Source organism: Leucopleurus acutus, assembly GCF_964270905.1.
Source record: "Leucopleurus acutus genome assembly, chromosome: 3".
In the NCBI taxonomy this organism is placed as follows: Eukaryota; Metazoa; Chordata; class Mammalia; order Artiodactyla; family Delphinidae; genus Leucopleurus; species Leucopleurus acutus.
Window position 1 is genome coordinate 1,789,888 of NC_139145.1, and position 23,025 is coordinate 1,812,912.

At 57.0% G+C, this 23,025-nt stretch overlaps 1 protein-coding gene across 1 annotated transcript; it reads left to right on the top strand.

Moving 5' to 3' along the window:
* Positions 1-388: 388 nt before the first annotated feature.
* On the top strand, positions 389-22,805 carry BTBD2 (BTB domain containing 2; the record flags this gene model as incomplete). The annotated part of the gene is made up of 9 exons (XM_082835085.1): positions 389-783; positions 11,950-12,069; positions 15,692-15,848; positions 16,915-17,020; positions 17,192-17,389; positions 20,631-20,823; positions 20,959-21,046; positions 21,322-21,468; positions 21,846-22,805. The coding sequence occupies 9 exons, from the start codon at positions 389-391 to the stop codon at positions 22,005-22,007; spliced, it is 1,566 nt and encodes a 521-aa protein (XP_082691211.1). The 3' UTR covers positions 22,008-22,805.
* Positions 22,806-23,025: the final 220 nt, after the last annotated feature.

The following is a 23,025-nucleotide window of genomic DNA, read 5'->3' on the forward strand; positions in this document are numbered from 1 at the left end:
CGGGTCTGAAGTAAAGGATATAGAGTCCGGGGTCCGGGTCCCGGGTGTGAAGTACGAGATCTAGCACTTGGGGTCCCATGTCTGAGGTCTGCGGTCTGGGGTCCAGGCCCACGGTCGGAGGTACGAGGTCCGTTGCCCCCGCGTGCCCCTGCCCCGCCCCCTCCCTCCTCCTAGCCCCTCCCCGGCCCCCCCTTCTCCTCCCTGCTCTCCAAGTCCCCCACCTCCTCCCCCTCCCTTCTCTCCCCCTGCCCCTCCCCCTCCCTCCTCCTCCCCTCTCCCCCTCTCCCCCTCCTCTGCCCCCCCTTTCTCCTCCCTCCCCTCCCCCTCCCAGGCCCTCCCCCCGCCCGCCCCGCCCCGCCCCCGCCCCGCCGGGCGCCGCACCGACAAGATGGCGGCGGGTGGGAGCGGCGGGCGCGCGTCGTGCCCGCCGGGGGTCGGCCCGGGCGCGGGGGGCGGCCCCGGGCCCAGCGCCAACGCCGCCCCGGCCCCCGGCAACGCAGCCGCCGCCGCTGCCGCCGCCGCCCCGGTCCCCGCCGCCCCCGGGCCGCCCCCGCCGGTGTCGGTGTCGGTGTCGGGGCCGGGTGCGCAGGCCGCTGCGGGCGGGGAGCGGGCGGCCGAGGAGCCGGGGGCGGGGGCGCTGCTGCGCGAGCCCGTCTACAACTGGCAGGCCACCAAGCCCACGGTGAAGGAGCGCTTCGCCTTCCTCTTCAACAACGAGGTGCTCTGCGACGTGCACTTCCTGGTGGGCAAGGGGCTCGGCGCGCAGCGCATCCCGGCGCACAGGTGGGCCGCCGTCCCGGGACCCGCCGCCCCCGGGGACCCAGCATCCCCGGGCCCAGACCCCGCCAGCCCCCGGGACTCAGCCATCCCTGAGATCCCGCCACCCCTCCCCCCCGCCGGGGATACCCGCCACCCCCGGGGACCTAGTCATCCCCCAGGACCCGCCCTTCTTGGAACCCCTGCCGTTCCCGGGACCCCACCACCCTCAGGACCCCGTCGTCCCAGGACCCAACCCGTTATTCTTGGAACCCCTGCTGGTCTCAGGGACCCGCCCTCATCCCGGGACACCCACCATCCCTGGGATTCTGCTGTTCCCAGTAACCACCATCCCCGGGCCCTAGCACCCCTAGGCCCTGTGACCCTGCCAGGCCCCCTTCCACTCGTACTTCCAGATACTGGCCGTATTCTGGTCCTGCGACCCCTGCCCCTCCACTCTCATCAGCGTCTCCTGGCTCTGTGACCCCTGACCCTGCCACCTTGGCCAGGATCTCCCAGACCCAGTGACCTCTTCCACCCCCAGCATCCCTGTGACCCCTCAGCCCCTGCCAGGCTCCCCAGACCCTGCAACCCCCAGCCTGGCCAGCCCGAGGACCCCCAGACACTACCATCTCCCTCCATTTCCTCCTTCCTGCCCCAGTGACCTCCTCCCCCAAGTGCCCCATCCTTCTGGGGCTGAGACCCCCCAGAGCCCCACCAGACTCCCACCTTGTGAACCCAGGACCCCCAGTGACTCCCAGCTCTGCAGTCACCCAGCTCTGCGACGCCCCATCCCACAGGCCTCCTTTCGAAAGGCGGGGGGTGTTGGTCCAGGCCCCATCCCTCTGCCAGTCTCCAGGGTGCAGCACCCAGACTCCTGGGTAGGGTGGGAGTGATGTCAGACAGCGTCCTGCCCACTGCTGGTTCCTCTGCCCCTGCTCGCTGGGGGGTGCTGGGGAGGGTTCTGTCTGGGGAGGGGGGCTGCAGGGGTTCTCACCACTCTGCCTGGAGTGTCCCCCAACCTGCTGTGAGGGTCCTCCCCACCTTTCTGACCTGTGGCCTTTATTTAACTTGTGCCTTCGAGATTCCTCTTTCTGGCTTTTTTTGGTTATTTATATACAACTGGGTCTAGATTCCTGTCCAAAGAAGCTTCCAGGCCCGTGATGCGGTCCCCAGTACCTCCGTGCCCTGTGTGTGTGTGTTGTGGCCCTCCCACCTCTCCCGCAAGCTGTGAGTAGGGGGCCAGTTGATGTGTCACCTGTGAGCCCCCAGCCTCCGTCATGCCTTTCTTATCCCACATTCTTGCTGTGTGGACCTCCCAGATCGAAGGTTCTGGTTCTTTGTCTTTTCAGCCTTTGGGTTGTTATTTCATATGCATTGTTGACATTTTACCTGTAGCGATCAGGTAGATGACTGTACCGTGAGTGACCCTGGGCTCTGCTGAGCCTCAGTTCCCCCCCACCTCCCCACCCGCCAGGACCTGGGACTGACCACTCAGACACCTCCTTCCCAGGGCCACAGGGAGGGTGGACCCTGTGACCCAACCAGGTCCTTATCACAGTGGCCTGGGGCTCATCCTCCATACAGGCTGGCTTACAATGCAGGTGGGGATGTGACCCAACGCATACAGGAAACACCTCGCAGCCTCACTGATGGAACACAGACAGGAGTGGGGAAAATTCCTAATACCGTGCGCCATGCTCCCGGGCTGGACCTAACTGCTGCCTCTGTCCCAGGTGGGCTGGATTTGGGGACTTGCTTGTAAAGAGTAGATTGGAATCCCACCTTGGGGGAACCCGGCAGATGCCACCTCAGCCAGGTGGTCAAGGTCGACCTCAGGGTGATGTCCTGGGGGTGTCAGGGTCCCCCTAGAAGGAATCAATGAGAAGGGCACCTCACCTCAGTGTGCTCCACCCCAAACCCTTAACCCCAGTGTAGTGGGTTGAATGGTGGCCCCCGACAAGGTGTGTCCACATCCTGACACCCAGAACCTGTGAACGGGACCTTATTTGGAAAAAGGGTCTTTGTAGATGTGATTAAGAGTTTCAAGAAGAGATCATCCTGGATTATCTGAACGGGCCCTAAATCCAACAAGTATCCTTATGAGAGACAGAGGAGAGACCGAGAGAAGACGGCCATGTGACAACAGAGGCAGAGATGGGAAGGACACACGGCCGCAAGCCCAGGACACCTGGGACCCCAGAAGCTGGAAGAGGCAAGAGGGGGACCCTCCCCAGGACCCTCCGGGGGCAGCACAGCCCTGGGACACACTGACCTTGGACATGCGGCCTCCAGAACGTGAGAGAGGAAATTCCTGTTCTTTCAAGTCACCCAATTTGCAGTAATTTGTTAGAGCAGCCCCAGGAAACCAGTACACCTGGTCCTATCGGAGAAAATACCAGATAAACCCAGCTTGGGGCCATGCTGCAGGACGCCAGCCAGTCCTGGGAGGAGCCTGAGGACACAAGTGAAAGCCACGTGGCATCCTGGATGCGGGCCTGGGGCGGAGAGCATCCTGAGCTGGTGACTGGGGAGCAGGGCCGAGCCGGGGAGGGGCTCGTGCTAACTTTGAGGAAGGCCATGGGGTCTGGACCCACCATTTCCCAGGACCCAGGCTTGGGGTGGTCTCAGGCTGGGGCTGTGAATTCTGGGTACAGGGTGACCCGGGGGGTGGGACACAGGAGGGCCTGGCATGAGTGATGGCACCTGGACAAGTTCGTACCTCACTCGGAGCCTCCCCCTGCCCCACGCCCCCAGTCGCCTTAGCCCCACCCCCTCGCCCTGCACGGCGTTTTGACAGCTTTCTCCTCCTAACTTTCTCTGCGACTGCCGTCATTGGCTTCCTGTGAGCAGGATTTTTTTTTTTTTTTTTTTTGGCTGAGTCACAGCTTGTGGGATCTTAGTTCCCCAACCAGGGATTGAACCCCGGCACCTGGCAGTGGAAGCTCGGAGTCCCCGCCACTGGACTGCCCCAGGGTTTTGCTTCTCTCCCTCCTGCTAGGCCCAGGAAAATGCCTGGCACGGCAGGTGCTCAGGAAACCTGTGAGTCCACTGTCTACGCTCGCGCTCGCGGGGCTCCCTCTGAGGAAATACCGAGCATCTTCAGGGTAGCACTGTGCACAAATCGGGTGGTCCCACGTTAATATCTAAAATACCTTTATTCATCTATCACGGAAAACTTAGCAGTGCAGAGAAGTCCCAGAAGTGGAGCAGTCTGTGTCTGGGGTCCCTTCTCCTTCATCGATCTGTGTGTGCTTAGCCCAATAACACGTTTTTTGATGACTGTGGCTTTATGGTGGGTTTTGAGAACTGCGTGGCTGTTCTTCCCAGTTTTACTCCTTGTCAAGACTTTTTTCAGCTCGTCTCACACACTTAACTCTTCCAGAATCAATCATCCATCCATCTGTCCCTCCCTGCATCCAACAGTCATTGAAACAGTGCTGACAGAAGACATCTCTTTCCCTGTGGGACTTACCTTCAGGTAAATTTGCACCAGCAAAGTTTTGTAAAGAGCCAAATAGTATATAGTATCAGCAGGCCACACGGTCTCTGTCCCAACTGCTTAATTCTGGCATAGCAACACAAATGCATTAAGACAGAAATGAATGGGTGTGGCTGTGTGCCAATAAAACTTTATTTACAAAAACAAGCGGTGGGCCAGATTGAGTCCCAGGGCTGTAGTTGACCAGCCTCTGCCTCAGTGGTTCCTTATGATCTTTAGAATCAATTTATCAAATGCTAAAGGAATTGCCTGGAGGGATTGGTCTTTGCAAAGATACAGGTTGGGAGAGCTGACAGTTTAGAATACAAAATATATCTGGGAACGTGTTTATCCAGGGCATTTTTGTGAAACCTTAGGAAAGTTTTGTAGTTTATTCAAATAGGTCTTGCACGTATATCGCTAAGTTTCTGATTAGTTTTTGTTTGCTTTTTCTCTGTTGTGAGTAATTTCTCCATTGTATTTTTTCTAGTTGGTTCTTGCTGGGAAGCTGTAGATTTTTTGCGCATTTATTTTTATCTATTTGAACGATTTCTTTCTGAACCCTTCTTAGCATTAATAGTTGCTCCACTGATTCTGTGGTCTGGCACTGTCCAGTAGACTTTTCTGTGATGTTGGGATTGTTCTAGATCTATGCTCTCCAGTCCTGGCCACTAATCACTTGTGGCTGCTGAGCACTTGAATTGTGGCTCTTCCACCCGAGGAACTGAATCCTTTTTTTTGGTTTTGTTTTTTCGGGGACACTGCGTGGCTTGTGGGATCTTAGTTCCCCAACCAGTGGTTGAACCTGCGCCCTCAGCAGTGAAGGCGAAGAGTCCTAACCACTGGACCACCAGGGAATTCCCAAACTGAATCTTTCATTTACCTTAATTTTAATTTAGATTTAAATAAGCCCTGAATTTAGAGTTTTAAGTGAGACAATCACGTTATGGGCAATTAATTTCTCATTCTCTCTCATATTTCTGCCTCATTTTTTCTGTTCTGATTGCATTTCTGACCACCAGGGGCATTGTTCCGTAACAGAGGTGTTTTTCACAGTTCAGAGTGATCGTTGATACTGGTTTCTGACAAATCCTTTTTCATACAGTAACAAGTTTCTTTCCATCCCTTGTTCACTAAGAGTTTCCATGAAGTGTGGGCATGGGATGTTATCGAGTGCTTTTAATGGATTTTGGTTTGTTTGATCTGACAACTGGCCATGTAGAAAATTATGCATTTGTGTGACAACTGCCATAGCCCAGTTTGGGAGCACTTTTGTCACCCCCAGAAGCCCCTTTCCCCACTCCCACCCTGATCCCTGGGCAATCACTGACCTCCTTCTTTCTCTCTAGTTTTGCTATTTGTAGAAATTGCATAGAATTAGAATGATAGAATGTGTAGGCTTTGGTCTGGCTTCTTTCACTGAGTGTGCTGTTTATAAGGTCCACCCACACCGTTGTATCGGCAGTTCATTTCTTTGTATTGCTAAAGTAATTCACGTTACTGTTGAATTCCATTGCATGGATGGACCATGCTTTGTCCACTCACCAGTCGATGGGCATACGGGTTATATGGGTTATTTCCAGCTTTTCATTACGAGGAATCATACTGCCATGAACATTCCACATTCGTGTGGAAATATGCCTGTGGAGGAACTGCTCCTTTTCTCTTGGGTGAATACCTGGGGGTCGCATGTTGGAATTACAGGGTAATGTGACATTTTAAGAAACTGCCAAACTGGTTTCCAAAGTGGCCGCCCCATTCCCCACCCCCCACTGGTGCCCGAGGGTTCCAGAATGTCTTTGGCCTCATAGGTGAGTTGGGAAGTATTCCCTCTCCCTCTCCTTTCTGGAAGAGTTTGCATGGGGTTGGTATTATTTCTTCTGGGAATGGGCTTTTCTGTGTGGGAGGATTTTTAAAAATATTTATTTATTTATTTGGTCTCACCAGGTCTTCGTTGCAGCAGGCAGGCTCCTTAGTTGCGGCTTGAGGGCTCCTCAGTTGCGGCAGGTGGACTCCTTAGTTGTGGCATGCGAACTCTTAGTTGTGGCATGCATGTGGGATCTAGTTCCCTGATCAGGGATTGAACCCGGTCCCCCTGCATTGGGAGCGCAGAGTCCTATCCACTGCACCACCAGGGAAGTCCCAGTGGGAAGATTTTTTTTTTTTTTTTAAATTGGCTGCTTTGGGTCTTTGTTGCTGTGCACAGGTTTTCTCTAGTTGCGGCGAGGTGGGGCTGCTCTTCGTTGCAGTGCATGGGCTTCTTGTAGTGGCTTCTCTTTGTTGCAGAGCACAGGCTCTAGGCACGTGGGCTGCAGTAGTTGTGACACGCGGGCTCAGTAGTTGTGGTGCACGGGCTTAGTTGCTCCGCGGCATGTGGGATCTTCCCGGACCAGGGCTCGAACCCGTGTTCCCTGCATTGGCAGGCAGTTTCTTAACCACTGCGCCACCAGGGAAGTTCCGGAAGGTTATTAATGAGTAGTTCACTTACTTGTTATGTGTTTGTTTAGATTTTCTCTTCACCAGTGAGTGCTGGCAGGAAGTCTTTCCAGGAAGTCGTCCATTTCCTCTAAGTTGTCTTAAGTTGTTGGCATAAAGTTGTTTCAAAGTTCTTTTAGCACCTATAGGGTCTGTAGTAATGTTCCCTTTTTCATTCCTGATTTTGGTAACCCGTGTTTTTTCTCTTGGTCAGTCTAGCTAAAGTTCTAGCAATTGTTGATTTCCCCGCCCCCCACCCCCAAAGAGTGACCTTTAGGTTTCATTGTATTGTCTCTGTTGTCCCATTCCCAGTTTCATTAATTCCTCCTCTCACTTTTATTATTTTCTTCATTCTTTGGGCTCGATTTGCTCTTCATTTTCTAGATTCTTGAGATGGAAGCTTACCTTGCTGATTTAATTTTTTAAATTAATTAATTATTTTTTGGTCATGCCACACATGGCTTGCGAGATCTTAGTTCCTCAACCAGGGATTGAACCCAGGCCCCGGCAGTGAAAGTGCCAAGTCCTAACCACTGAACCACCAGGGAATTACTGGAAGCTCACCTTGCTGATTTTAGATCTTTATTTAATACATATATAATGTTTACTTCTAAGCACTGTTTTAGCTGCATCCCTTACATTTTGATGCGCCGTGTTTGCATTTTTGTTCCAGTTAAGATCTTTTCTAATTTCCCTTGTGTTCCTTCTCTGACCCATGGGTTACTTAGAAGGGTTGTTTCATTTCCAAATATTTGGGGATTTCTCAGAGGTCTTTCTGTTGTTGGTACGGAGTTTAATTCCTCTCTTTGGAGAACATGCTTTGACTGCTTTCAATGCCTCTGAGTATGTTTGTTTGGCCTTGCATGTGGTCTGTCCTGGAGAATGTGCCATTGCGCCTAAGAGCGTGCATTCTGCCGTCGTTGGGCTGAGGGTTCCGTAAAGGTCGCTTGGCAGCACTGTTCAGTCTTCTGTATTCTTGCCGATTTTGTCTGGCCGTTCTGTCAGTTGTGGAGAGTGAGGCATCAGAACCTCCAACGATAATTGTTGGATTGCGTCTTTCTCCTTTAACAGTCAGTTTCTGCTTCGTGTAGTTTGGGACTCTGTTGTGTATTCATTTGTACTGTTACCTGTCTCCATGTACTGACCCTCTGTTCACATGAAACGTCCATTGTTCAGTAATATTCCTCATCTTCACGTCTGTCTTTTTTTTTTTTTTCCCCACATCTGTCTTGTCTGATATCTGTGTAGCCACTCCAGCTCTCTGGTGGTTTCCGAATGCAAGGTATGTCTTTCCCCATCTTTCTCCTTTCATTCCCTTTGTGTGTTTGAATGTAAAACTTCTGAGCCCGTGACATCCATCTGTCCCATCTCTGGTGACGTGAGCCTTGGTCATGGGGTAGATTTCTCCATTGGATGTCACCACCGTCTCCTTGTAAATCACCCTTCCCGAGGGATACTTTGGGACTGTACAGACATCCCATTTCCCCCTCCTGCTTTGCCCGCTGGCGTATGGTGGTTCCTGCTGGAAAGAGTTATTTACTCTAGCACCTGCCATATGGTGGGGTAACTCCCTCTGCATTTGTTAACTGGGGTTCTAAAAGGAAGAGCTGTCCCTTCTCCCTTACTCATCCATTTCTTCAGTTATATATTTATTTCATCATGGACTCATGGATATTGATTTTATCCTAGGGGTCATCATCCGACACGAACATTATTTTGTTGTTCGTATCGTCCCAGATTTGGCTCCTGTGTCCGTTCAACATTTCCCTGTCATGTTGGAGCGTGTTTTTACTTTCTGGCGCCACAAGATACTCCAGGCTCGTCTTGTTCTTCCCCTGCCCCAGCCCTGCAGTCAGCCATTTCTCCAAGGACCTCTGGTTCGTTTTAGTGGAAAACGGTATTTAGAAACCAAGACTTGGGTGCTGGGTGTGCCCACTGCTGCTGGGGTGTTGTTGTTTAGAGACCTTTTTAGCAGGTAGAGTGAGGAAATGTACCAACACACACATATCTCTGTTTATTTGTGTCTCTCCACCCGTCTGTCCATCTGTCCATCCATCCACCATCCAGCTACCTGTCTAAAAGCCACGAGATCATCTTGATCGCTCTGATTTCGGTTCAGCCCTCCAGAATTTATTCCAGCCCCCCCCGCCTTATCTATAACTGTTTTCTCCCACGATGAGGACCCTGGCTCTCATTCTGCACACGTCTACTTGGTAGCACAAACCTAGATATGTAGAGTAGTTTCAGAGCTGCTAACCCTCTCCTGTGAAAAATACTTTTACTAAGTAAAGCACAGTATTTGTATGCAGTTCTTTTGGCCTTTAACCTGTTTCCCAAAGCTGCTTAGCTGGCCTTTTCTTCCCTGCCCCTTCAGGGTAGTATGTCATTCTTTCTTTTTTTTTAAATTTTTAAATTGTGGTAAAATACACATACCATAAAGTTCACCCTCTTCACCCTTTTTAAGCGCACAGCTCAGTGGCACTAAGCACATTCACATTGTTTGCAGTGATCCCCACCATCATCTCCAGAACTTTCTCATCTCCCCAAACTGAAGCTCTGTCCCCATGAAACACTGACTCCCCCTCCCCCAGCCCCCAACCCCTGGCCCCACCATCTACTTCCTGTCTCTGTGGATCTGACTCCCCCAGGGACCTCCTGTGAGTGGAATCAGACAGTGTGTGTCCTTCTGTGTCTGGCTTGTCTCATTGAGCATCACGTCCCCAAGGTCCATCCACTCTGTAACATGTGTCGGAATTTCCTTCTTCTTAAGGTAACTAACATTCCTTGTATGTATGGAGGGACCACACTGTGTTCATCCGGCATCTGTCCATTGATATTGGGTTGCCTCCACCTTTGGCTGTCTGTGAATCGTGTCTCTGTGAGCACTTGTGCACAGGTTTTATGTGGACGTGTGTGTTCGTTTCTCTCGGGTACGCAACTTAGGAGTGGAACTGCCGGGTCAGACGGTAACTCCACGTTGAACCCTCCGATGAACCCACTGGCCTGTCATCCAGCGCTGCTGCACCCTTTATGTCCCCACCCGCCCTGCACGAGGGCTCTGATCTCTCCACATCCGCAGCAACTCCGGTCACTGTCCGGATTTTCTATCCTAGCTGGCGTTTCCTAGTGGGGGTGAGTGGTGTCGCATGGCTTTGATTTGCCGTGTTCACCGTCATGTTTTTGAGGATGGATGGATAAGGGAGGGTAGAAGACTCCTGGGGAGGCGAGCGAGGGGCCGGCGGGCGAGGCTGTGGGTGGAGGAGCCTTGGGGATGTTCAGCCCGCCTGCCACCCAGTGGCCTTGCCAGCCCTGGGGTTTGTCGCCACGTCTGCCGAGGGCACTGAGGGTGCATACAGCCTGGCATCCGGGGCTCTGCACAGAGACACAGGCCCAGTGGGCCTCCTCTTACTTCCTGCCAGTGAATCGTTGGGGAAAGTTTTCCCCGCGGGAGATCAAGATGCTTTGTTTAATCTAGAAAGAAAGGAGGAACAGGAAGACACTTTATTTATGGAGAGTGTGCGTGGGGAAGTGCAGTGAGGCTCCAGGGGCCCAGCTGCGGTGGTGAATGAGCGGGGCTTCGAGGACGCGGTGGGGCAGCACAGGGCATGAGCACCGCCGCTGGAAGGGCAAAGCCGCACAGATCTGTCCTCTCTCAGTTCCGGGATCCAGAAGCCCAAGGTCAGGGTACTGCAGGGCCGCGCCCCCTCCAGAGGCTCCGGGGAGGGTCCTTCCCGCCTCCTCCGGCTTCTGGGGCTCCAGGCTCTGCCTCCGGCAATACGTAGCCTCTCCCTGTGTGTCTGGGTCCACATTTCCCTTTTATAAGTCATTGGATTAGGGCCAGCCCGGATTTGGGTGGCCTCATCTTAATAAATGGCATGTGCAAAGACCCCGTTTCCAAACAGGGTACCATCCTGACGTTCCAGATGGACATGACTTTGGAGACACTGTTCACCCCAATACACTCACACTCGGTTTCCCACCTGGCCCCCATCGCTGGTCTGGCCTTTGGGGTGCCGTAGAGCCCCGGGCCAGACTGGGGACCAGACAAGGGCCTGGCAGGGCCGGGAGCACCAGTCCACGACGGAGGAGTGGGTGGGAGGCGGTTCTTTTCGTGGAAAGTAGGGGGCTGCCCGGGTGGGGCCCGCTGGGAGCGGTGGGAACGTCCCCTGGGCACTGGGCAGAGGCCAGGAATCGGGCTGTGGCTGCCGACTCCAGCGGTTCCGCAAGGGGGTGGCCTCTCAGAGCCCTGCATGTGTCACCGTGGGGACCCCGGGAGGGGCTGCGATGTGGGGCCTTGCAGACCCAGAGGACAGGGGCTCTGCAGGGCCGCCCCGGGGTAGGCTGTCGTGGGGCGGTCCCTGGGGACCGTGGGTGCACAGCACAGTGGGCGCATGACGCCAGGCAGAACCTGCAGGCCCCCATGGCCACCCATGTCTGGATGCTCCCTTGGCCTCCACGCCCTTCCCCACGGGCTCAGCCCGATTCAGGTGACCCCGCCAGGCCTTTCCTGACTGCGCCCTCACAGCCCTGCGTTCTCCTTCCTGCCCCACTGTCAGGCTGTCCACGCCGTGGACCCGTGGCTGCCTTCCTCCAACAAGGCCAGGGTCTCAGTGCCCACAGCCCCAGCACGGGGGCCGTGTGTGTAGAGCGAGGAGGGAGTGATGAAGGAGCGGGTGAATGAGGGAGGCAGGGAGTGGTTGAGTGAGTCACTGAATGAATGAATGAAAGGATGGGGTGAATGAGGGAGTGAATGAGGGAGAGAATGAATGAATGAATCAGTGGGTGAGCCAATCAGTGAGTGAAGGAATGAGTGAGTGAATGAATGACGGAGGGAGGGAGTGGTTGAATGAATGAATGATTGGGTGAATCCGTGAGTGAATGAGCAAATGAGCGAGTGAATGAATGACGGAGGGAGGGAATGACGGAGGGAGGGAGTGAATGAGTTGCGTGGGGAGGGCATGAGCTCTCTGCCATAAGCCATTCAGCCCCTGGGGAGACGATTTCGCTTCTCCGGCCTCTGTTGCCACCGCTGCCTTCTCAGTCCTCAGGGCCTCCCTAACGGAAGCATCCAGGGCAGGATGCTCTGGGCACAGCATCTGCTGCAGGTGCTGGCTGGGGTGTCACTGCTGCGGGGACACTCGCCTTCCACATCCTGGGGCCCCGACAGCCCCCCGGGCTCGGGCAGTGGGGACCGGTGGGCCTCGCGAAGGGTAACCGGGTCTTCTCTGGCACACCAGGTTCGTGCTGGCCGTGGGCAGTGCCGTCTTTGACGCCATGTTCAACGGGGGAATGGCCACCACGTCCACCGAGATCGAGCTGCCGGACGTGGAGCCCGCTGCCTTCCTGGCACTGCTCAAGTAAGACTTTCCAGGTCCTTCACGCCCTGGGGGGAGGGACAGACACACCTGATGTTTAAAAAAAATAGAGCCCTGGTGACATTGCCTCCAGAGCCCCCAGCTCCCTGGAGATTTCTAGAACTCACCTCCTCAGTGAGGGGTGGGCTCTGGACGCCCCCCCCACTTTCATTTTTGTATCTTTAATATCAGGATGTAATTTGCATACCATATAACTCACCCGTGTGGAGTGTACAATTCAATGACATTTAGTATGTTTACAGACTGTGCAACCATCACCTCTAATTCCAGAACATTCCATCACCCCCAAAGGAATGGCATCCCCCTCCCCCAGCCCCTGACAACCAGGAACCCACTCTCTGTCCCTGTGGATCTGCCTATTCTGGACGTTTCCCATCAGTGGGATCACACCGTGTGTCCTTCTGCGTCTGCTGCTCTCACTGAGCATCGCGGTTCCAGGTCCACCCATGCTGCAGCGTGTGTGAGTCCCTAAGTTTTCATCCTTTCAAGAGTTTTTGAAGAAATAGCCTGAGGCAAGAATTTTAAATTCCACCTATATTTTTTCTTCCTGGGTTTCAAATTTTTTCTCAAGGACTTTAAAACAAATATAGTGGATGTTGGGGGTGGGAGTGCCGCCCACAGATTGCAGCTCCACCGAGGAGGAGGCCGGCGAGCTCTGTGGAACTCCCATACACCTCCCTGCTCCGCGGAGCACCGTCTTCCCCTGTCCGGAAACCCTGGTGTAAATCGTCTGGGTGGCTTGAAAGGTTATCCCGAACAGTCAAGACAGCTCTTCAGATGTGGAGCTTATTTTTTTTCTTCTTCTGATTATAAAAATGGCATTGGCTCACAGAAAAAAAGGGAGAGAGAGAGAAAAAGGGAGGGCGAGAAGAAAAGAAGAGAAAAGAAAGCATAAGGAAGAAAATGGAGTGAACCTGCCTCTCAGCACCACGGGGGCGGGGCCCACGGGCAGGGCGGGGCTGGTTGCTCCCATTCATATCGGGTCCCATTTATATCACGTGCTCAGAGCGCCCCTCCCCACCCACTGTGTCGTCATCTCCTTTTTTCCTCTGGTGTCTGCAGGGTGTAAACTGGTTCCCTTCAGCTCCATCTAACAGTGTTGAATCCTGTGGGCTGATCACAGCACTTTGTGGAATAATCTCACTCCTCTGTCTTTAGGCAACTTTTCAGATGGTCCGTCAGACCAGGGGCCGCAGGCTGCCCCGGGGTGGGTGGGAGGGTAGGGGCTCTGTCGCCACAGCTCCCCGCCGACATTGCAAAAGCAGCCTGGAAGGATTTGTAAACTGTGGGCAGGACTGTGGGCCAAGGAAACTTTATGTACAAAATAGGGGACAAAAGCACGGTGAGATATCACTTCACACCCACCAGGGTGGCTATTATTAAAAAACAAACAAACAAAACGACTTGTCTCGAGGAGGTGGAGAAATTGGGACCCTCGTGTGCTTCTGGTGGGAATGTGAAATGAGGCGGCCACTGTGGAAACAGTCTGGACGATCCTCAAAAGCTAAACATAGAATCACTATGTGCTCCAGCAACCCCATTCCGGGTACATCCCCCAAAGAAGGGAGAGGTGGGGGCTCGAAGAGATATTTGCACACCCGTGTTCACAGCAGCTTGATTCACAACAGCCAAAAGGTGGGAACATGAACAGTGTCCATGAACAGTTGAGGGATGAACGAGGTGTGATCCATCCACACACCGGAATATTATTCAGCCTTCAAAAGGATTCTGGAATTCAGTAACACATTAAAAGGATCATACACCATGATCAAATGGGGTTTATTCCAGGGTTGCAAGGATTTTTCAGTATCTGCAAATCAATCAGCGTGATACACCACATCAAGAGGCTGAAGAATAAAAACCATACGATCATCTCAATAGATGGCAGGAAAAGCTTTTGACGAAATTCAACACCCGTTTATGTCATAAAGGATTCTGGCAACTTCCCTGGTGGTGCAGTGGTTAAGAATCCACCTGCCAATGCAGGGGACACGGGGACACACAGAGCAACTAGGCCCGTGCGCCACAACTACTGAGCCGGCACTCTAGAGCCCACGAGCCACAATTACTGAGCCCATGTGCCACAACTACTGAAGCCTGTGCTCTGCAACAAGAGAAGCCACTGCAATGAGAAGCCCGTGCACTGCAACAAAGAATAGCCCCCACTGGCCGCAACTAGAGAAACCCCATGCACAGTAATGAAGACCCAACGCAGCCAAAAATAAATAATTAAAATTTTAAAAAAAAAAGGATTCTGACGCTTGCTCCAACAAGGATGGACCTTGAGGACATGATGCTTATTGAAATAAGCCAGATGAAAAAGAACAAATACAGTGTGAACCTACTCACAGGAGGTCCTAGAGGAGTCACATCCATAGAGACAGGAAGTAGATGGTGGGGCTGGGGGAGGGGGAGTCGGGACGGAGTTTCAGTTTGGGAAGATGAGAAAGTTCTGGAGATGGATGGTGGGGATGGCTGCCAAACAGTGTGAATGTACCTAATGCTACTGATAAAAATGGTTAAAATGGTAAATTTTATGTTACATGTATTTTACCATAATTTTTTAAAATGTAAAAGTCATATCTATAAAAAACATCAAGACCCCAAACAGGTGACGGGTTGCAGTTAGCCAAACCCTGCCTTAGTCTAAGCTTGGTGAGATGTGGGGTGGAAGGCTGTTCTCTCCGTCTCCTGCTCCATCCCTGTGTCTCTCTGTCTCTCTCTCCCCATATCAGCTTGGGTTTTGGTAACCAAGCTGCCCCCCCGAGAGGGTGGACACTATCTCCACTGGCATGTGAAGGGCTCCCCCATCTCCCCGCACGTGTCTCGGCCTGTCCCATTACCAGGCCCCCCTCCGCACTGCTGCCATGGGTGGTCGTTCTGTCCCTGACCCCGCCGGCCGCTGCTGTTCGGGCTTCCTGTGCATTCTCAGGGGAGTGAGTCCCAGGAGAGGGGGCCCCTTCCAGGAACTTGCTCTTTGGGCGGCTCCCGGTTGGGCTCCTCTACCCCGCCCCCAATCCCGTGTCCATGGTGCCCGTGGGCGGACACTCGGGTGGTTTCGCGTGGATCGCGCTGCTGTGAACACGCGTCATTTCTCCCGGACGCAGAGGGGTGAGCTGCGCGCCCAGGGCCGCCTCTGAGGCGCTCCCAGCAGACGGACCAGGGTTCTGATTTCTCACCATCTCCCCGTGGTTTTGTAATCGACCCTGACTTCTGACCCACATGTAGAGTCGGGCCGATGGCGAGTGGTCAACACGTCCGGTATCTGCGATTCCGGCCGGCATTTCTGGTCCCGTTAGCGGTCGGGCATGGCAGTCGGCTGTGGCCGGGTCGGGGGGGTGCGGAAGCCTCTCCGCGTCCCGGGGCAAATCCCGTGCTGCCTACGGAGGAGCCGGACAGAGGCCCACCTGCTGTGTAGACCCGTTTCCAGGGTTTGCCTGTGGGCACTCCTTTTCCCGGGTAACTGCCTTTGCGGGGTCACATCCACAGGTCAGAGGGCGACCAATGCTAATTCGGTTGGTTCCTTGGGCCAGGCCGGTGGGTGGGGGCTGGGCGGCTGTCCTCATGCCGCCGTCCGCTCCCCCCCCCCCAAACCCCGCTCCAGGTTTCTCTACTCGGACGAGGTTCAGATCGGGCCTGAGACAGTCATGACCACGCTGTACACCGCCAAGAAGTACGCGGTACCCGCGCTCGAGGCCCACTGCGTGGAGTTCCTGAAGAAGAACCTGCGGGCGGACAACGCGTTCATGCTGCTGACGCAGGTACGGGATGGGGGTGTGTGTGTGCAGGTGTGCAGGTGCGGGGCCAGGCCACAGGGGGCGGGGCGAGGGCGCGGGACCCGCTGGGGAGCAGGTGCTCCGGGTCTGCGCAAGGATGCAGGTGCATGGGTGCGAGTAAGGACACCGGGGCAGGGGAGGACGGATGGGGGAATTTCGGAGTTTAGGCGCCGCTTAACTCTTGCGCCCGGGTGAGTGTCTCCCTCACTTCATCTTGCCCTTGTCCCTGCCCCTGGTGGCACCGCGGTGTTTCCCTGGTCGCCTCTCATGCAGTGCACCTTGTTGGCAGGCCGGCCTCACAACAGTCATTTACTAAAAGATTCCCGTTGGCGTTTTGGTGTCCTTGTGCAGAACTCAGGTGTGGGGGGAAAGGCGTTCCGTACTAGGTTTCTTGGAGGGGGACCCTTTGGGGTTGTCCGGTCTGACGGTCTGTGGCGGTCCTGGACCACTGTGGGGGCTGGGAACCTGGCGGGACAGGGCAGAGCCCAAGTGTCATCGTGGCTCCACAGACCCCTCGCTGAGATGGCACCTGGGCCTTGGCCCTGTCTGCTGAGTCGCTCTCAAGGGCTAGAGCCTGGACGGTCGGGTGGGGACCGGCTGCTCCCGGCCATTCGCTGAGAGCTGCAGCCACGTGGGGTGTCCTAGCCTCCTAGCCAGGCCCTAGGCAGAGACCGATGCACAGGGGTGTGGGCGTCGAGCTGCCCCACAGGTTCTCCGTCCCCGGCCCCCGCCCCGTGTGCGAGTTCTCGGTCAGAAGCACAGCGCTGCTGCGTCCCACGGGTCCTCTCAGCCGTCTCCCCCGGGCTCCTGCCTGCTGCAAGGGGCGACTGGGCCCGCCTCCAGCCTGAACCTCTAGGTGCCCCAGCTTTTGAGGTGTAGGCCTGACCCCCGCCCCAGGCAGTGGTTACTGAGAGTCTGTGAACCTCAAGAAAGAAGATCCCTCTGGACCCTCGGCCCAGGATTTGAAATTTGTGCCCGGGACTTGAAATCCGTGCCCAGTCTGGAGCCAGGGTCCATCTGGCTGGGTGTTGACAGGCTCTCTCCCCCGCAGGCGAGGCTTTTCGACGAACCACAGCTCGCTAGCCTGTGCCTGGAAAACATCGACAAGAACACGGCCGACGCCATCACTGCAGAGGGCTTCACAGACATCGACCTGGGTAAGGCCACAGGGCCGGGGACGGCTCGGTGGTCACATGCGTCCCACCGAGGCCCCGCCGCCTGCCCCACTCTGCTGCTGCCCGGGCCGTGGACAGCCTGGCCGCGAGCCGGTCAGAGGTCATCCCCGAGGCCATGGAGGCCGGCGCTCGCTGATGGCCCCTCCCCTGCAGACACGCTGGTGGCCGTGCTGGAGCGGGACACCCTGGGCATCCGCGAGGTGCGCTTGTTCAACGCTGTCGTCCGCTGGTCTGAGGCTGAGTGTCAGCGGCAGCAGCTGCAGGTGACGCCTGAGAACAAGCGGAAGGTTCTGGGCAAGGCGTTGGCCCTCATCCGCTTCCCGCTGATGACCATCGAGGAGTTTGCTGCAGGTAACGGTCATGGGGCGCCGAGGGAACGCTCAGGAGGGGTGTGACCCCAGGGACCCTGCTGCGTGTGACTCAGTCCCATGACCCTCGGCCCGGCCACAGCGGGTCGGGTGCTGGCCGTGTCCATGCGGGAGCCTGGACTGGCTCGAGTGGGTGAAGATGGAATGACCCCCAGATGCAGACCCTCCCGCGTCCCAGCCTCTCCCACCCCCACGTCTCGGGTGTCCACACGCACGTGTCTGAATGTACCAGGCCCCTGAGGGTCCCGTCTGGGGCTCGGGTCCTGGGAGCTGGGCTCTGGTGCCCACGTCCTTGACGAGCCCCATGAAAGGGTGGGCAGTGTCTGGGACTGTGGGCCGCTGCTGCCGGGCCTGGGCTTGGGCCCAGGTGGGGTTGGCCCTGACCCTGCCTCTCGTGCTGGGGGCACACTAGGGTCTCGGGGATGTGCAGCAGCAGCAGCGATGGCCAGCTTGGCGACCCCTCCCCTGGGCCTGGGCCTCCCCTTCATGTCATTCTCATGGTCGGTGCCGACCATGGTCCTGGAGCCAAACTGGCCTGGAAGGTTCTGGACGGGGCTCCGTGATGCAGCCCCGTGGCGGGTGCACCGCTGTCCTGCCTCTCCCCGGTCCGTGCTGCCCCTGCTCCCACCCAGGCTTAGGGTTGCCAGATTTAGCAACAAGAGCAAACAATTTTTTGTAGTGTTAAGTGTGTCCCATGCAGCAGCTGGGAGACGCTTATCCTAGAGATCAGCCCTCTTTGATCTGAAATCAAGGCTTGACTGGGTGTCCTGCATTTTATCTGGCGGTCCACGGTGTTCCCTCAGTGCTGGGGCGAAGCCTGAGAGGCTGTCTTCACACTGGGGGTCACTCATCCGTCAGATACTTAGCACCTCCTGGATACCTGGCCTTGGCAGTACAGCGGTGACCGAGGCAGCCTGGGCACTGCGGACATGGGGCTGGGTCCTACTCTGTGGGGGGCCATCCTGGGCACTGTGGAGTGTGGAGCAGCCTCCCTGGTCCCACCCCCTCGATGCCAGGAGCACCCCTAGTCATTTTTCTTTAACAGTATGAGGGCTTTATTTTTTTATGTTTATTTATTTATTTTTGGCTGCGTTGGGTCTTCGTTGTTGCGCGCTGGCTTTCTCTAGTTGCGGCGAGCGGGGCTCCTCTTCCTTATGGGCACAGGCTTCTCAGTGTGGTGGCTTCTCCTGTTGTGGAGCACGGGCTCTACGCACGTGGGCTTCAGTAGTTGTGGCTTGCGGGCTCAGTAGTTGTGGCTCTTGGGCTCTAGAGTGCAGGCTCAGTAGTTGTGGCACACGGGCTTAGTTGCTCCGCAGCATGTGGGATCTTCCCAGACCAGGGCTCGAACCTGTGTCCCCTGCATTGGCAGGCGGATTCTTAACCACTGCGCCACCAGGGAAGTCCCAGCACCCCTAGTCTTTTTTTTTTTTTTGCGGTATGCGGGCCTCTCACTGTTGTGGCCTCCCCCGTTGTGGAGCACAGGCTCCAGATGCGCAGGCCCAGCGGCCATGGCTCACGGGCCCAGCCGCTCTGCAGCATGTGGGATCTCCCCGGACCGGGGCACGAACCCGTGTCCCCTGCATCGGCAGGCAGACTCTCAACCACTGCGCCACCAGGGAAGCCTGCACCCCTAGTCTTGATCACAGATGTCCCCAAACATTGCCCAGTGTCCCCTGGGGGGCAGGATGCCCAGGGTGAGAGCCCCGAGCTATAGTGTTGAGCTGTCCCGGCCTAAGGCATCTGCGTGAGCCTTGCTGGACCCCTCTCCAGCCCCGTTTGCACCCCCGAAACCACTCTCATAGGCCACCTGGCCGCCAAATCATCCGGGGTCTCAGGTCTCCTAAAAGCGCCATCCCCTCACCCTTGGCCCCCTCGCCACTCTCCCATGATGGGCCCCCAGGCCAGAACAGCCCACCACCCCTCAGCTTGCAAGTGCCTGGGATGAGTGTGTGTGTGTCCAGGGGTTGTGAGCTGGGCCTCTGGCCTTGTCCCTCTGCAGAATGGCCTGCGAGGCTACAGTCTTTTTCACTCAGTGTGTTGTAGAGAATTCTCCTGCCTCTTATGTTCCACTTGAAATTACAAGAATGTAGAAAGAAGTTTGAAAAAAAACTCCCCCAAAGACTCAGTTGTGTGTGTCACAACTGAGGTCTGATGTATTTTTCTTTCTGTATTCTCTATGCAGAGATGTAAAAAAAATGGTTAATATCTGTATTCACTTTTATTTATTCATTCGTGGCTGCGTTGGGTCTTCGTTGCTGCGCGCGGGCTCCTCTAGTTGTGCCGAGCGGGCGCTACTCTTGGTTGTGGCGCGTGGGCTTCTCATTGCGGCGGCTTCTCTTGCTGCGGAGCACGGGCTCTAGGTGCGCGGGCTTCAGTAGGTGTGGCTCGCAAGCTCTAGAGCGCAGGCTCAGTAGTTGTGGCGCACAGACTTAGTTGCTCTGCGGCACGTGGGATCTTCCCAGACCAGGGCTCGAACCCGTGTTCCCCGCATTGGCAAGCGATTCTTAACCAGTGCGCCCCCAGGGAAGCCCTGTGTTCACTTTTGTATCCTAACTTGCTCTTGTGATCCATGGAGCTCTCTTGCCCTGTTGCTCAGACCTGTGTGCCTGTGAGCTGTTGGGGCAGTGGGCCGGGTTGTGGCTGACCTGCGCAGAAATGAGCTCAAAGCGGGTGAATGAGTGATTCTTGTAAAGCAAGGGTGGTGCCGTAAGGCCTGCGTCAGGCACCCTGTCCCGGTGCAGGTGGTGGGCAGAGGCGTGTACAATCCTTCCGCACTGCCTGTCCGCCCCATGCGCTGCCCCCCCGTCACCAGCTCATGGCTACATCCAGGCCCCCACCTCCAGACTCCTCTCCAACTCTGGGCCTCTCTTGGGGGCTGGCATCCCCCCTGTCTGTGTAGGTGCCCGGGGTGGACGGGCAGGGCGGCGGGTGCTCCGTGGAACAGCGGGGGTCCCCTGGGGTGGTCCCAGTGGAGGTGGGGAGGCCTGGGGCAGTGAGGGGGATTTTGCCCGATTAGCCAGCAACTCAGAGCATTGGCCCCATGTCTGCTTCGGGTCCTTCCCCAAACGTGGCAGAAGGGCCATCCCCCTGCGGGGGTGGTTGGACCGGTGATGTTCTGCAGAAAAAAGATGCTGAGGAGTTGAGAGGCTGGGTGCCATGCTTTCCAGTGTCTTCTGCGTGCTTGGGGTCTGCCCAGCCTTCCCTACCCGCCCCTGTGCCCTCAGGGCCCGCACAGTCGGGCATCCTGGTGGACCGCGAGGTGGTCAGCCTCTTCCTGCACTTCACCGTCAACCCCAAGCCACGCGTGGACTTCATTGACCGTCCACGCTGCTGCCTCCGCGGGAAGGAGTGCAGCGTCAACCGCTTCCAGCAGGTGGAGAGCCGCTGGGGCTACAGCGGCACGAGCGACCGCATCAGGTAGGCGCGGGCCGGGCGGCGCAGGCGGCGAGCACAGCGGCGGGGGGGGGGGGTTGGGGGGCTGGGGTCCTCCGTGGGGAGGGGCGGGCACTGGACGGTCGAGCTAGCTCAGCATCCCTCCTCTGACGGGTTCAGGTTCTCGGTCAACAAGCGCATCTTCGTGGTTGGCTTCGGGCTCTATGGCTCAATCCACGGCCCCACCGATTACCAAGTGAACATCCAGGTACCGCTCGCCTCCAGGCCCACCCCTCCACATCCCACCGCGTCCCTCTCAGTCGAGGGTCTGCTTGTGTTTCCCCCAAGGTGGCACGAGTGTGCTGGAGTCTGGGGGACCCAGGACGATGCCTCCCCACTCCTGCCACTGGCCTGCGTCGCGCAGGTCACGGGTCGGACCCCCCCGCTGCAGGGCCTGGAGGTGGGGCTCAGCCCTGGGGGTCCTGCGGGTGGGCACAGGGGCCGGGGCCCCAGAGTTAGCTGTGCCTGGCTCCTGGCCCACAGATCATCCACACAGACAGCAACACGGTCCTGGGCCAGAATGACACAGGCTTCAGCTGTGACGGCTCCGCCAGCACCTTCCGAGTCATGTTCAAGGAGCCGGTGGAGGTGCTGCCCAATGTCAACTACACGGCCTGCGCCACGCTCAAGGTGTGCCCGACCCCAACCCTAGCCGTGCCCCTGACGCCCCACCCCACCCAGGACCGAGACCCCAGCCCTGATCCCTGAGCCGAACCCGAGACCCTGACCCTGGTCCCTGAGCCGTACCCGGGACCCCGACCCCTAACTTGATCCTGACCCCTGAGCCAAACCCGGGACCCTGACCCCGAACCTGACCCCTGAGCCGTACCTGGGACCCCGACTTGGACCCTGCCTCCCAGTCCATTGCCCACCTCTGACAACGTGGGGCTAGGAGCGCGCAACCCTGCGTCGCAGCCGTGGAGGGCCTGCTGCCTGTGCCGGGTCAGGATCCTGCGCCCTGTCCAACGCAGCACATCCATCCTGACCCGCCGGGCCCCACCCTGCAGGGCCCGGACTCCCACTACGGCACCAAGGGCCTGCGCAAGGTCACCCACGAGTCGCCCACGACTGGGGCCAAGACGTGCTTCACCTTCTGCTACGCGGCCGGGAACAACAATGGCACGTCCGTGGAGGACGGGCAGATCCCTGAGGTCATCTTCTACACCTAGGCTGTCCCATCCCACGCCACGCCCGCTGCTCCCCCTGCCTCGGTCCCGGGCGCCAGGAGGGCTCCTCTGTTCCGAGGTGGCGGATGGGCAGAGCAGTGGAAGACAACCCCTCAGGACTTGGGGGGCAGGGCCGGCCTGACCCTGCCCTGAGCCGAGGGTCCGCCCGCTGCCCCTGCAGCTCAGGGTTGCCTGACCAGCTGCCTGACCATAGGATTCGTGTAGGGTGTTGCCTCGTGTTTGTTTCAGCTGCACGTGGCAATGCATCTTGGATTCCCGTTTCTCTGGTAGGAGACCACGTACGGGGCCCCTAGCGGGCCTGGGTCCTGCATTCCTCTGTTCTGTTCACTGGGGACACTCAGACCACCCTGACCCACCCCTAGGATGCGGGCTCAAGCCCTCCCGAGGTCCTGCGGGCCAGCTTCCTGCCAGCCCCAGGCCCAGCCCGTGGGCCCAGTGAAGGACCATCCCTGTCCAGCCCTCCTGGACGGCCCCTCCCAGCCCCTGCAGCTGTGGACACGGGCGGCAGACCCTGTCTGCCTGGGAAGGGCGATGCTGGGCCACACACGGGGGCCGCATCCCAGCTGGCCCACCTGCACATCCGGTAGCCCCACTCCCGGCCCCCAGCGAGCACTCTGCACAGAGGTGCTGGAGGGCACAGCCCCTCCCTGACCCCCAGGTACTGTCCCCTCCCCACCCCCATGCTTCCACCTGGAGCCTGTGTCCTCCCCGAAGCCATGGAAGGTGTGTCCTCACACCACACCCCAAAATGTTTTTTTTTAAATAAAGGAAAGAAACTTACCGGCCCTGACCCACGTGCTGCTTCCCAGCAGAATGGGCCCCTGGCAGCTGGAGACCTGGCCCTTCTCACTGCATCTGTTTCCCCACCGTTAGAGGGGCCAGCTGGGTTAGGGGGCCCACAGGAGGGGCCATCTCCTGACACAGACTTCTCACCTTCGGGGTGTCCAAATCACGCGAGGCTCCACGTGGGCTGTGGACCCTCCCCGGACCCTCTGTCCTC